This window comes from Camelus dromedarius, chromosome 27 (assembly GCF_036321535.1).
Source record: "Camelus dromedarius isolate mCamDro1 chromosome 27, mCamDro1.pat, whole genome shotgun sequence".
Lineage (NCBI taxonomy): Eukaryota > Metazoa > Chordata > Mammalia > Artiodactyla > Camelidae > Camelus > Camelus dromedarius.
In genome coordinates this window covers 7,048,246-7,062,783 of record NC_087462.1, presented here as the reverse complement: position 1 = coordinate 7,062,783, position 14,538 = coordinate 7,048,246, and the positions used below count along the sequence as shown (strand labels likewise).

Here is a 14,538-nt window from a genome sequence, read left to right as displayed (position 1 = left end):
GAGATCGGCTGGCTGGATACAATGTATTTCTGGTCAGGCAGAGCATTTATAGGAAAAGGAAAGTTATCTAAGTTTTGGTTTATTGATATGGTTCCCCAGGCGGGAGCAGCTCCAAATGAGGCCTAGAAATTTATTTCCACAAAATAGATAATGAAAGTATTACAGAGTCTACTAAGGAGTGAATGCACTTGTATATTATAACTAAGCTACCGTATGGAAACACTTTAAGAATGTCAACTACACAGAAGGAAATGTTTAAATGTTTAGATAATAAGTGATGAAGGAAAGACAGCACTTGGTTTACTGCTGAGTGAGCACTGGCCCACTCAGCAGTAAACCAAGACATTCTGTCGAAGGGGAGAATGTCACAGACCTCCACCATCAGGCAATGCTGTTTGGTGACTGTGATGGATCATAACAAGATCAAGTCTATGTAGGTAACTGAATCACTATGCTGTACACCGGAAATTAACACACTGTAAACTGACTATATTGCAATTAACAAAGAAAAAAAAAAACAAGATTAAGGAAACAAAGAAAAAAAACAAGATCATGCCTCTAAAAATGGTAAAATAGATCACAGTCCAAACAACAAAGATAACCAAATTCCAAATGATTATGATCACGAATCACAGAATTACATTTACCCCCTCACAGCAACCAACAGAGAGCAACGTCTTGCTTCATCAAATATCAAATCACCTCCCATCAGCCCAAATTCTCTAAGGAGTCCTTTTGCACACCCTCTTACTTATATGCCCACAGTCATTCATCACTTGTGGGCATGATTATTAACCAGTAAATACACCACTTCTATATGACTACAGGTGCGTCCTGGTGTTCTTTGGCAAGAGAGTACTGACAGAAACATGTGTGTGGCATTATGAGTGAATGAGAAGTTAGGTTAATCACAAAAATTGAAACTATAAAAGAATAAAAATTAAATTTGCCTGAGAATGAATTCCCCAAACTCACATTACATGCTAATATTGACTCAGAATGTATAACGATTAAGTGAAGAAAATCAGAGTGGACATTAAAATCCATAATTGTAAAGGGATATTTTAATAAATGTTCCCAGTAAGTGAAAAATAAAGATACTAGTTTTTAGAACACCAGTCGTTTGAAAATGCAGCTAACAGAATATTTCTAAGAAACATCCACATAAGGTTTTGATGAAAAACTGCACATTGCTGTTGTTAATTTTTACAGTATGAGAAGTAAGTTTAATTATTCTTACAATTTTGAATTTTGTCCCAGGCTTTTATTTTTGCAGTTTATCTGCTTTTGTGTTTGAAGCATAAATACAGTTCTCTCTTCAAATGCAGATGTACTTATAAAATGTCTATCCTCAATGTTCTCAAATCCAACACTTACCTGTTTTCTGGTTGAAGTTCCCAAGGTGTGGATGATACCTGATCCGGTAACTTGAAACTATGGAAAATACCCCAAATGCACTTGGTTTATGGAAAAACAAAACCGAGACAATTTTAACAAAGAAGTGAAACCAGGGAGCAAATGTTATTTCACTTCCACATATTTCTGAATTTTCACAATAAGATTTGAGGTAAATAGGCCTTCAGTGTGACATTTCATGTTTTCTTGACTAGAAGTTAGATCATGTTTCATGTTTGCTGTCACCGTAGGTGTCAGGGCCTTTACTGTCCTCCAGGGTCCTTGTGTTTTTCTCCCCTGCTGCATTTGGGTATCCTTGGAAACTCATTTGTAAGTGGAGTCTGTTTTAACCCACTGTTTTTCTACTGGAGCCTTGTTGATATGGTGGGAAGGTATGTAGATGGGATAATGTTCTTTTATGTCAGGATTAAACCTGTAATGTTTTGGCGGGATAGAATCCCCGGACTATGAACTTCAGAACAGATTCTTAGCGTTTATTCTTACAGCGCTTTGGTCAGGGAAGAAACCCCAAGGGTCAGGGAGCTGTCTGCTCCTTCCCCAGTCAGATAAGGCTCTGGCAAATCAGTTTCCTTTGAGGGAATGGCCTAAGTTACAGAGAACAGAATGCTTTGTTGTATATCAAAATGCTTCCCCCCAATTCCTGCATGAGGCGGTTTGCCAGTCTTCTCGGGAGAACCCGGTTGGACTCCTGCGAGAAAAATTCACAAATTTTGCAGGGGGCAGGTGGTCCTTAACTGCCTCCAGTTAGAGCTCAAGCTAGTTCATACCGTTTCCAGCAATTCATCTTATATGTGTCCCAAGAGGATGCTGCTCCAGTGTCTTCTCAGTAAACAGCAATTCTCTATGTCCACCAATCTCTTATTTTTGGAGCACGGGCTTGCCATATAACCTCAAATAGCTCATGGATATATGAAGAGGTGTTGATTTTCAGTTTCTTCAGCATCTTTTTCTTGTTTTGAAGACGGGAATGTTGACTCCAGGGTCTTATTAGAACAGAAACCATCCATTCACTTGTGTTGCTCTGTATTTTTCCCCTGTGAGACGATAGCATTTTCACATATTGATTGTCCTCCTGGTGACCATGCGGGCGGTCTCAAAGTTTTCTTTTGTGACCACTGCATCCAAAAACATGATCACACTGAGACAGATGTCTGCATTTGGATGTCTTATCCTCATCGTCTCAAAATTCTCTGCATCAATAAAGACATTTTCCATGGGTTTATCAATGGATAAAATGGGGGCAGGATTAATATCCTACCGAAAATGTCACCACAAGCATCAAGGTAATAGAAACATGTTTGTTACTCAAAGGTACTCACTAAGGAGCGTAGGGCAAGGGTTAGTGGGTTGAAGTGGCTTGTGCAAAGGTTAATAGCTTGGCCCTTTGAGGTGTGTAGGGGTAGAGGCTGCAGGTCTTCAAGGTTTGACCCTCCTACCCACTGACAAAAATAACTAAAATAACCCAACCTAACTTTACCCATTGTGGGCCAGGCAGGGTGAGCAGGCATCTGAAGCCGATTAAGGGTCACATACCAAAAATGCGGTCAATGTCTTAATTAAAGTTCACTCTTAGGTTTGTTGACTGAATGATGCCACATCTCATTTGAATGACTTTGAATCTGAATATTAGTTAAAAAGCCACATGTAAAGCACAAGTACGTATTATAATTAGGATGATGAAGCTTCAAAAACACGTTTGAATCCAGTCCATCCCGGGGGGTTGGAGAGATCCAGGAACGTGTAAGTATGATTCTGGAACTATGTTCAAATATTTTCATGACGCTATTGTCTAATTTGTTGTCTCACTTCCTGTGCTGTCGGCGGCACCTTGCCAGTGTAGCCTGCCCACATGGTGCATGCAGACCTTTTAGGAGAACAGAATTCTCTCTGGCTAATAAATAGTCCAAAGCTAAGTGGTCATCAGCTACCATGGCTGCCAGAGGGCTGTCCTTCATGGAAAACACCTCAAATATTAGCTCTCTGCTACATGTATTTTGGACATTTCATGATTGGCATTAATAATGTTTGTCATCATGTGTGCGCAGGTCCGTACCAGTGACTCCTGTGACAGCAAGCACGTTGAGTGCAAATGGAGAGAAAACAGCACACTTGTGTTGGACAGGCTGGAGTTTTGAAGGAGGGCGCCCAAAATGAAATGCTGACACGCAGGGCACACAGATACAGGTAATGTGGGGAGCGGGATCCGAGTGTACTACTACAGTACACCAGAGACCAGCAGCAGTGACCATTCTGACAGAAGTGTCTAGTATAGAATGGCCTCTACCTGACTTACAAGGTGCCAGTAAGACTTAATGATCTGGACGAAGTCACTGGCCCGAGAGACTGGGGATTGAATCTAACTAAAGCCTCAAAGAGCAGAAAGACCTATTTAGAAGAGAGCAAGGTTTGTCTAGGTAAGCCATCAGGCCATCCTCCGAGGGGGTAGCTGGGGGTCAGAAGAGAGGTACAAAGCCGCACTGGATACCTTTTTTAAGAGCCCAGTGCTTTGTACTTTGAAAAATGAGTTGATACTGTCAATATTTTCTAGAGTGTTTTGGTGAGTCCTTGCATTTTGACTTCAGCAGGGTTATTTATAACAGAATGAGTAATTTGTCTATATGAGTAACTTAAATGGTCCCCTCATAGCATGTAGTCCAGCAGAGGGGGTGCCAGCTGTAGGGACCACTTCCTCAGCCTGGACAGTAGGCACACAGTATATTAGCAGTGGTGACTTTTCATACATCAGGTGCATTGGTCAGTCATAAATTAGCTATGGAAGAGGGAAGTTCCCTGAATTTTGCCTAAACTTTACGCTAGAAACCTCTAAATGGTTATATATTACGTGAGCTCACAGGGCCAAGATTTATACCGTCAGATCTCAGGTATAGATACATCTCAGAAATTCCGGTCGACTGACCACCCTGAACAATGAAATGAGCCTCTGCAGATTGAGGTAATATGTCTACAGTAAGGAGTGACCTTGATTTGTACTTGAGTATTTGAGGCAAGATATTTCCAGAGTTCTTTTTGCTAAAAAGGGCGACCTTGGGTAAGTTGTTGCTATTGGATGAATGAGACAACTAGGTCATTGTCAATGGCCAAAGATCTGTAACAGTGTGCAGATGAGTCTGATTCCTGGCCAGGGAATTCTCTAGTGCTAGCACAATGGCCTGGAATTTGACTAATCCATATTAGTCAAATTGGGTCCAGTTTTTGATCAGAGCTGCCTGTTTGATCTAAAGACAGAACACAGTTGGGGGAGGGTATAGCTCAGTGGCAGAGTGCATGCTTGGGTTCAATCCCCTGTACTTCCATTAAATAACAACAACAACAACAATAGTAAGAAATAAATAAACCTAATTTACCCACCTCAAATAATTAAAGTGGTAAGAAAAAAAGCCCCAGAACAAACAAAAATAAAGACAGAACACAGCATCTCTGACATGGACTCCATCAGATTCAGTTGCAGCACAATGTCCGTAAAAATGTGAACTCCCTGGTAACTCATGTGCTGACTCTGAGTGATTCCCAAAGTGGCCAATATGTCTAGAAAGATGACCTCTTCCAGAACGGGATGCATCAGTCAGCGAACAGGGGAGCACACATCCTCCTCAGGTGGGCCATGCTGGAGGAGCCATTCTTGGCTCTGTTCTGTAAGTACCGATTTATGCTCAGTGAAGAGGCTTCTGGTTAGGAAGCCTGAGGGGTCCTGCATTCATGACCCAAGGACAAATGAAAAGCTGACTTTGGAGGATCAACTCCTTTTACAAAAAGGCTGTCAGTTGCTAACTGTGGCTTCTCTAATTGTGTGCAGCAGGGGCTTAAATCCACCATGGGTGGTTGAAAAACTCTAGGATAATTAACAGGAGGCTGCCAAAGCCTATTTATAGCAAAGGCATGTGGGGAGGGAGACATGAATGAACCGGCTGTCAGTGAGAAAAGTACTAGAGCTATTTGTTTCCCGATCAAAAGTGTGTGAATAAGCTCATCTCAGTATTCATTTCTGAGAGTAATTACTGGAAACCCACAGTCCAGTGATACACTTTCAGAAAGAGGCTCGATAAACACAACATATTTACAACGTTCATAACGACTCTTTCCTGCTGGAAGTTTTCTGGAACACTACACATAGATTAATTTCCATCAAGCTTTCTCATGTTACTTACATTTACATTTTTTTCCAGTGGGAGTTTTCACATGTAAAGATGTGGGCCCACTGAAGTCTTCCCCGGGCTGCTTAACCCAGGAGGTTTTATTCAGTGAGTCCTTTCATCCGTCTGGAACTGGGATGACTGAAGGTCTTCTGACATTCTTTACATTCACATGGTGTCTCTGCCGTGGGCGGACTCACGTGTCTTCAAATGGTTGTGTGACAAGTGAAAGCTTTCCCACATTCCTTCCACTGTGGTTTTTTTTCATGTCTTCAGAAAAAACTCTGATAACACCTGAAGGCTTTTCCACATCCCTTACAGTCACAGGCTTTCTCTTCAGCACGAGTTCTTTGCCGTGTTTCTAAGGAAGTGCAGCCTGGGCGGGATTTACTGCGTTGCTGCCATCTGTAAGGTTTCTCTTCTATGTGAGTCCTTTCACGTGTTTGCAAACTTAGAGCACATCCAAGGACTTTCCTACACTGTTTACACGGACAGGCTTTCTCTCCAGTGTGGCTTCCTTCATGTTTTCAAAGTGAAGTTGATTTACTATTAAAGGCTTTTCCATGTACTTTATTCACAGAATTCCTTCTCAGTGTGAACTCTTCTGTGTTTTTGGAAGGAAGTGTAATACCTGAAGGCCCGACCACACCAATCACACTCACAGGGCTTCTCGCCGGTGTGCAGTCTCACGTGAACTTTTAAAGTCTGGTGATGGGGCAGGGCCTTCCCACACTCCTTGCATTCATAGGGTTTCTCTCCGGTGTGAGTTCTTCCGTGGGACTGTAAGGAACTAATAACTGAAGGCTTTGCTGCACTGTGTACACTCATAGGGCTTCTCGCCGGTGTGCAGTCTCATGTGAATTTTTAAGGTTTGGTGATGGGAGAGGGCCTTCCCACATTCCTTGCATTCATAGGGTTCCTCTCCAGTGTGAGTTCTCCTGTGTGACTGTAAGGAATTGTAATAACTGAAGGCTTTACCACACTGTGTACATTTGTAGGGTTTCTCTCCGGTGTGAATCCTCTGATGTATCCGAAAGGAGCTAGGAGAGATGAAGGCTCTCGCACATTCCTTACATTTATAAGGTCCATCTCCAGTGTGGGTGATCGTGTGCGCTCGGAGGTTTGAGATCCCTCTAAAGGCTTTCCCACACTCCTTACATTCATAAGGCTTTTCCCCAGTGTGAATTCTTCCATGTTTTCGAAAAGAACTGGGACAACTGAAGGCTTTGCCGCACTGCTTGCATTTATAGGGTTTCTCCCCTGTGTGAGTCCTTCCGTATCTTTGAAAAGTGTGATAATCCCTAAGGGATCTCCCACACTGTTTACACTGATAGGGTTTCTCTCCGCTGTGAGTGGCTGCGTGTGTTCGCAGTGAAGAGGAGCAGTGAAAGGCTTTCCCGCACTCCTGACACGTACCCGGGGCTCATCCCACGTGCGTTCTCACGTGCCTTCGAAAGGCTGTGCTCCACCTGAAGGCGTCCCCGCATTCCTCACACTCATAGGGCTTCTCTCCCGTGTGGATCCTCTCGTGTGCCCGAAAGGATGCGCGACAATAGAATGCTTTCCCCCACATGACTTACATTTATATTTTTTCTCTCTATTGTGATTTTTCTCATGTGCCTCGCAAAACTGGCGACACCTAAAGGCTTTGCCACAGTCCTTACATTTGTACAGCTTCTCTCCACAGTCCTCATACTCACATGGTTTACGCTCAGGGTGACATCTCACATGTCTGTTAAGGGATGAATGACAGGGAAAGACTTTGCCACGTGCGCTGCATTCACGTGGTTTCACTCTGGTAGTTTTCTTCTCCAGACTGACGTTTGGAATAAGGCTGAAGTTTTCTCCACACTGACTGCCCTCTACTCTCACAGTCTCTCTCTGCCACATGACTTCCGTCAAAAAAAATTAAAAAAGGAGTACATTATTAATGAGCTCTTCCTTAACAAGCTTATATTTCATAAATGTATTTCAAGTACATTTTTATCCTTACAGCAACAGTGTAGGTTTCCTGCCTTGTCTGAGTGGTTTCAAGTTGAAAATAAGAATGAGCTGCAAGATATATCAAAATGGTGATATTCACACACAGTTTATTAACAGTGGTAAAGTATTTTACAAATACTGAACATCTACATCACATAAGAAGCTAATTTTGGTGAAGATTTTCTAAGAATAACTAAACTTAGAGCATGCATGATTTCTTTTATTTCCTTCTGTTAAAATTGCATAACATAAAGGGCTACTCACATGAGCCACTACTTTATATTGTGGGTGTGACTCACCTTAGCTTTCTCCCCTGGTTTTTGTACTGATCTTCAATATCATGATCTTCCGATTTCCTCCCTAAGTTATCGACCGAGAAAAATCAGTGCGAAACATTAGAAGTTATAGAAAAATTATTAGGTTCGAAGTCCATTGTTGGCTGTGACCTTGCCTAGTTTATTTACCAGCGTCCTGCATTTCCACATTTGACATCTTGGAACAGTGTTAATGAGCAAGAAACACTCGTTCTCTAATTGACAAAGTGAAGGAAGGGGCCATCCCTACCTACTGAGGCCAGGTTCCTCAAGGTTTCCCGCATCACATCTCTGTAGAGTTTCTTCTGTGAAGGATCCAGTAAAGCCCACTCCTCCAGGATGAAGTTCACAGCCACATCCTCAATGGCCACTGAGTCCTAAAACATCCCAAATATGTGTAGAGTAGGATGTGTGAGACTGACAGGATTGGACATCTTGACTCCATTGAGAGGAAGGTTATGTATGATTCTGTCTTCTCCAAACCTTTATTCTACGATTTGATGGTCAGAAACTCTCTGTCCACACTTACTTCCTCATAAGCTTAACAGTATCATGAACACAGAGAAATTATTTACACACTTTTATTGTGATCTCACTACATTTTATTTATCTCTAATTGCAAGGTCCAAAACATGTTGGAAAATGACAGAAATGCTACAAATATGAAATAAATATTATCATTTTAAGATCATGGATTCCTTGTGAGGAAAGCTCTTCCTTCTCCCTTCTTATCGCCCAGCATTACAGCACTCGGTGAGGCAGGGGGTCAAATCTGCGTGAGGTTTTACTAAATAAAAACAGAGTGAAGAACTAAAAGTTTGTACTGCTGTCCCTGTCACCAAACATGAGAGTCCAGGACACCTGTAGAAATCCAGCTTGTAATAAGGTCCAGCCGGCTACTTCGTCCCCAGAGTAGGCCAGGCCTTTAGAAGTAGGTGATGCGGCACGTAGAACGAGAATGTCCTTGTCAGGAAGTTTTGCTTTTAACTTGTGTAATGTTTATCACACACGCAGTTTTCCCTTTCTCTCTCTGTCTGATTTGATGGGCTAGGAAGTTACCTGGAACTTCGAGTTCAGACACTAGGAAGAAGGCATCACAGCTTAGACCACGAAGCCCTATACTCGTGTGCCTTGGGGAGAGGAACACACAGGCACACAAAGTGTGATAAGATGCCAGAATAGCTCTTTACGGGGAAGCAGAACACTGTGCCCCAGGTCTTGCTGACCTTGCCAAACAGGTTAAGAGCTGCAGATGGCAAGTGTGCTCACTGAAAATCACAGTGGATTAGTGGCTAATTTGCCCATAAAATATATGAAGGATTCAGCAGTGCTTTCCTCCACATGACCCTAAACCCTCCATTTTCAAACTGCAGGAGGAAGTGTTTCCCCACCGGCCATTCCAGAGGGTGTTCTCCCAGTTTCTCTAATCCCCAAACTTCCATGTGGTCTACGGAAGCATGATGGCTTGACCACCGAATGCACAAATCCCTCAGCTGGTGACACCACACACTGCGAGTAGCGTATGGAAGGGTTTACTTCCATAATTGAGGTCTCTGGGGGGAAAGTTTGGCATATTTCTCCAGCGGTCATGAAATGGCTTGAGAGAGAAAGGAGAGGTACCTGGACTTTAAAAAAAAAAAAAAAAGGTTAGAGGGTAGGTTTGGGTGAAGGTTCACACGCTAGAACAGGATCTTCTGAGGCCTGAATGTCTTGTGATTGCCAAAGGAAGGAGCACCAAGGCACTTTTATCACTCTTTTGACTTGAGGGTCAAAGGGGAATGAGGGGGAATGAGACTTTAAAGCTGTCAGCAGTCAAGCATCAAAAACTGGAGTCAGAGAACTCTAGTTTCTGGTCTGGTAGTTAAGGAACTTGGATCATTCCTAACCTCATCATTCCTAACCTCACAGAAAAAAGTGAAAACGTGAGAAATCAACAACTCTTCTTAGACCATCAAAGCACTGAAGTTACAGGAAAAGCACTGTTTCCAAAACTGAGAAAGAGATGGCATTTAAAAATATATCCTAAATAATCTGTTTTTTTCCTCCTATTTTTAAAACACCCTTACTGTGATATGGTTCCTGTACAGTAAACTACACGTATTTTAGATGTGCAATGTGATGAATTTTGATAGGTGTCGACACCCATGAAACCACTACCACAATCAAGAGCGAACATTGCCATCGCTCCCCAAGGGGTGCACATTGCAAACTCCCAATTTATCCCTTCCCACCCTCTTTACCCACGGTAACCATAAATTTGTTCTTATGTCTTTGAGTCTGTTTCTGATTTGTAGATGAGTTCATTTGTGTCCTTTTTTTTTTTAAGATTCCACATATAAGCGATGTCATATGTCATTTTTCTTTCTCTTTCTGGCTTACTTCACTCAGAATGATTATCCAGGTCCATCCATAATGCTACAAATGGCATTTAAAATTTTTTTTATGGCTGAGTAGTATTCCATTATATATATGGTGTGTGTGTGTGTGTGTGTGTATCTATATATACTGATAACTGACTGAAACAGGACACCTTTCATTTAACTGAACAGAGCGATCTGAGAGGCTGTCACCCCGGCTTGAGTTCTCCCACCAAATAAAACATAACTCTCAACTTCTAGGCTGCACATTTATTTCAGTCGACATCCCCCATAACTCAGAGGGCCAGGATCTTAGCTGCAGCAGAGGCAGGGGCTGCAGCAGCAGAGGGACTTACAGCTCCTGGGGAGCTTTCTGTATTAGGAGAGTGGGCTCAGCCTGCCACTTAAGGGCTGCCTTTACCCTCTCTTTTTCTCTCTGAAATAACTGTTCTTTATGGAGGGAGAGACCATCTGCTCTTTATGGAGTGGCTCATCTCATCCACAGGGTATAGTCATTCTCATACCCCTGAAGATCCTCCCCCCGCAAGGTCTGGGTGAATCCAGCCTCAGTCACACCTTCATTCTAAACACACAGACAGATTCCATCCAGACATGGACCCAGGACCACTGGGAGGAGGGCCCCCTTCTCACACGCCTGCTCCTAAAGGACAAGGAATGACCTAAACTGCCGGCTCTGGGTCCTCCATATACAGAACCCAGGCTCGGAGGGGTCAACAACGCAACTCAGGGCAGCACAGCGCACAGGAAACGCAGCCCAGCAGCAGCAGCAGCTGCTCACAGAGCAAGAGCCTCCGGGCTTTATCAGCCTGGCCAGGTAAGAAGAACTAGGGGGAAAGGGAGGGGCGAGGCTTAACTTTCAGCAGTGAGACATCAAACATGTGGATCCTGTCTACTCATTACAAGAACAAACCCACGTAAGAAAAATATGCTTTTGCAAGGCTTGTTTTTATATAAAGAAACATAGGATGATCAAGAAGTAATCAAAACTAGTTATCTGACCGTAAGTGCTGGAGAGGGTGTGGAGAAAAGGGAACCCTCCTACACTGCTGGTGGGAATGTAAATTGATGCAGTCACTATGGAGAGCAATATGGAGGTTCCTTTAAAAACTAAAAATAGTTACCATGTGATCCAGCAATCCCACTCCTGGGCATATATCCCGAAAAGACAAAGGCTCTAATTTGGATAGATACATGTACCCAATGTTCACAGCAGCACTATTTACAACAGCCAACACACGGAAGCAACCTAAGTGTCCATCAACAGATGACTGGTTAAAGATGTAGTATATATGTATATAATGGAATACTACTCAGCCATAAAAAAGAATGAAATAATGCCATTTGCAGCAACATGGATGGACCTAGAGATTATCATACTAAGTAAAGCCAGCAGAGAAAGAAAAATGACATATGATACCGCTTATATGTGGAATCTTAAAAAAAGGACACAAATGAACTTATCTACAAAACAGAAACAGACTCACAGACAGAGAACAAACTTATGGTTACCAGAAGGTAAAGGAGGTGGCAAGAGATAAATCAGGAATTCAAAAACTGCACCTCATGGGGAGTGATGGAAATGTTAGCCATCTTGATTGTGGTGGTGGTTTCATTGGTGTATACATCTATCAAAATCCATCACATTGCACCTCTGAAATAAAGGTGTTAGAAAAAAAACTTATGGTTACCAGAGGGGAAACAGGGGGTGGATGGATAAATTGGGAGTTCAGGATTTGCAGATACTAACTACTATATATAAAATAGATAAGCAAAAAGGTCCTACTGTATAGCACAGGGAACTATATTCAATATCTTATAATAGCTTATAATAAAGATGAATATGAAAAGGAATATATATTTTAAAAAACTGGTTATTTGAGGGTGGACAGAGTAAGAGCTCAGGTGTGAAGGAAGGTATGTGGGTAGGGAGTCTTAAGTTTCTCATCTTAAGAATATTTTAACCTTTCACATGCATTATTTATTTAAAACCAGGAGAGAAATTTATGTACATCATATTTTCCTATGCTTAATAATTATTTTAAATTAATCTTTGCTTTTAAAAATTAATTTTAACTTTCCTACATAGGAAATCACTCCAAGATTTAATCCTTTAAATGCTAACAGATATAAAACTGCACACTGTAAAAAATTTACAAAACTTTCTGACAAGAACATTATAGTTTGTCCCTCCATGACACGTCACAGGAAATGAGCAGCGTAATATAAAAATATTAGGGTTTGCAATTAAACCCTGAAATAGACTAGGAATTTAAAAGACGTATAGAAGCTTTGAAGTGTTTTCTTCATATCAACAAAAATATAAATTCAATGGCTTTTTCCTCACATCATTTAAAATAAGAATCATTTGCTTTAGGAACAGTACAGCCTTTTAAATGCCAAAGTTCTCTATGGGCAGGAGGGCATTATGCTAAGTGAAATAAATCAGACAGAGAAAGACAAATATTGTATGATACCACTTCTATGTGGAATCTAAGAAATACAACAAATTAGTGAATATAACAAAAAAAATAAAAAGTGGACTCACAGATACAGAGAAGCAACTAGTAGTTACCAGTGGGGAAGGGGGAGGGAGGGGCAATGTAGGGGTCGGGAGTGTGAGGGACAAACTACTGGGTGTAAGATGGGCTATAAGGATGTATTGTACAACACGGAGAATAGAGCCAATGTTTTGTAATAACTGTAAATGGAATGTAACTTTTAAAAATTATATAAAAATACGTAAGTAAAAGTTTAAAAAATTTAATGGAAAAAGCACCTGAGCACTTAAACACATCCATCTCATACTGAGGTTCTTTTGCCTACATGGAACAAAATTCTAGTTGGTTCCACAATTTTCTTGCTTTACTCACACTTATCTCTCAATCAACTTACATATTAGAAACCCCAAAGTGAATAGAAACTAGAATCAAAGGATTGCAATCTTCAGTTGAGAAAGGAATCCAAAGAAAGAAACACAAATACTGGAATCAAAACAGATCAGCAGCCTACTTGCTACAGTTCAGAAGAAAACCCCGCTTCCAGAAAGATAACCAAATTCCCAGACTTGGGTTCTAAACACTCCTGGTGGGATACCACCCCTAGAGTGGGCTAGTGGCTGGAGAAGGAGGGTGGGTACACCTGAGGAGCCACAGGGATGAACTCTGGGAGCTCCACCCGCCCTCCCCTGTCCTGTAAGCATGGAAGCTCTGCCTCCACTAGACTTTAGTCTCACAAGTGAGGAAACTGTCAGCCTGATTCAGTTTCAGGTTCTGACCCAAATTCATAAACCCTTTGTCCACGAGCCAGAACAAGTAATCGTGACAGACTCTTTCAGTGTGCACAGATTGTACCAAGTGCACCTACACTGTGGATGCAAAACTCAAACATAACGTCCAGAGCTGTCTAGGCCTAAGGAACCACAACTACCACCTTAGAAAGGGAATCACCTCCCCATTCACCCCCTCTCCCTCCCAGCCCCATCCCCGCAAGTGCATGTGTGTCCCCAGTTTCCAGGGCTCCATAGCTTCTCTCAGCTTCAAGGCTCCTTCCGTGGTGTGTGTGAGCAGGGAGGACACCCGAAGGGGAAGGCTCCCCTGGAAGAACACCTGGGTCTGTGAGTACTTCTCTTTACAGTTTCAAGGGGGCCTTTGCATGAATCACTGACTCCAGGCCTCTGCTCTGCACTGGAGTTGCACTGGAACAGGGTTGATGTTTTAACTTACACAAACCTGGTGTTTGAGCAATCCAGTAAAATAACTGAAATCCACTGTCTATAAAGGAGGTATGAAAACTGTAAGTCATTGTGACTAGTTCAAAACCTTCAAATATCTACTATTTTCAGAAAAAAAGATGTAAGAAACTGGTTTGCAAATAATTAATCACACTTGACCATTTGGTTTGCAAGTTGAAGCAGACACTGCATGATCTGTGAATTTCACTTGAAATCACCCCAAAGCAAGGAATATTCCTCAGAGACTTATGACACACACTTAGGGAAAGAAAAAAAGCAAAGCAAGAATTTTCTTTTAATGGAATATAATCCTGGAATTTTTCCCCCCTGAAATTCGCCACTTTCGGCTCTTTGGAAATATTTTATAGTCTTTGAAGCTGTATTGATTTTACATTTTACTGTTTTCGAAAAAATAGGCATTTAAACACGTGAATAAAGCTTTTAAAGGTGACAATCCCAGGGAGGGCAAACGCTGACAGGACACATCACCCAGGAAAGTTTAAAGAGGAACCTCCACCTATAGGAAGTCTGTGCCCAGGTGTTTCTGGGAGGAGAGACACAAGGAT

At 41.9% G+C, this 14,538-nt stretch overlaps 2 protein-coding genes across 10 annotated transcripts in view; both read right to left on the bottom strand.

Moving 5' to 3' along the window:
- Positions 1–1,161: 1,161 nt before the first annotated feature.
- Positions 1,162–7,350, bottom strand: LOC116148417 (zinc finger protein 709-like). The gene is given in 2 exon segments (XM_031437359.2): positions 1,162–6,363; positions 6,365–7,350. Coding segments are annotated over 2 exon segments (1,002 nt in total). The 5' UTR covers positions 7,141–7,350; the 3' UTR covers positions 1,162–6,137.
- Positions 7,351–8,113: 763 nt separating this feature from the next.
- Positions 8,114–14,538, bottom strand: part of LOC105104072 (zinc finger protein 709) — a 33,373-nt gene continuing 26,948 nt past the window's right edge. For 4 of the 9 annotated variants that reach the window (XM_064479878.1, XM_064479879.1, XM_064479881.1 and 1 more), the window contains one exon: positions 9,355–9,489. Coding sequence is in view for 5 of the 9 variants with exons in the window: in XM_064479876.1 (XP_064335946.1) it covers positions 9,227–9,484 (258 nt within the window). In the remaining 4 variants the exon portion in view is untranslated. Of the gene's footprint in view, positions 9,490–14,538 lie in introns of all 9 variants that reach the window. The other 5 variants (XM_064479876.1, XM_064479875.1, XM_031437356.2 and 2 more) reach the window with 3 other exon arrangements.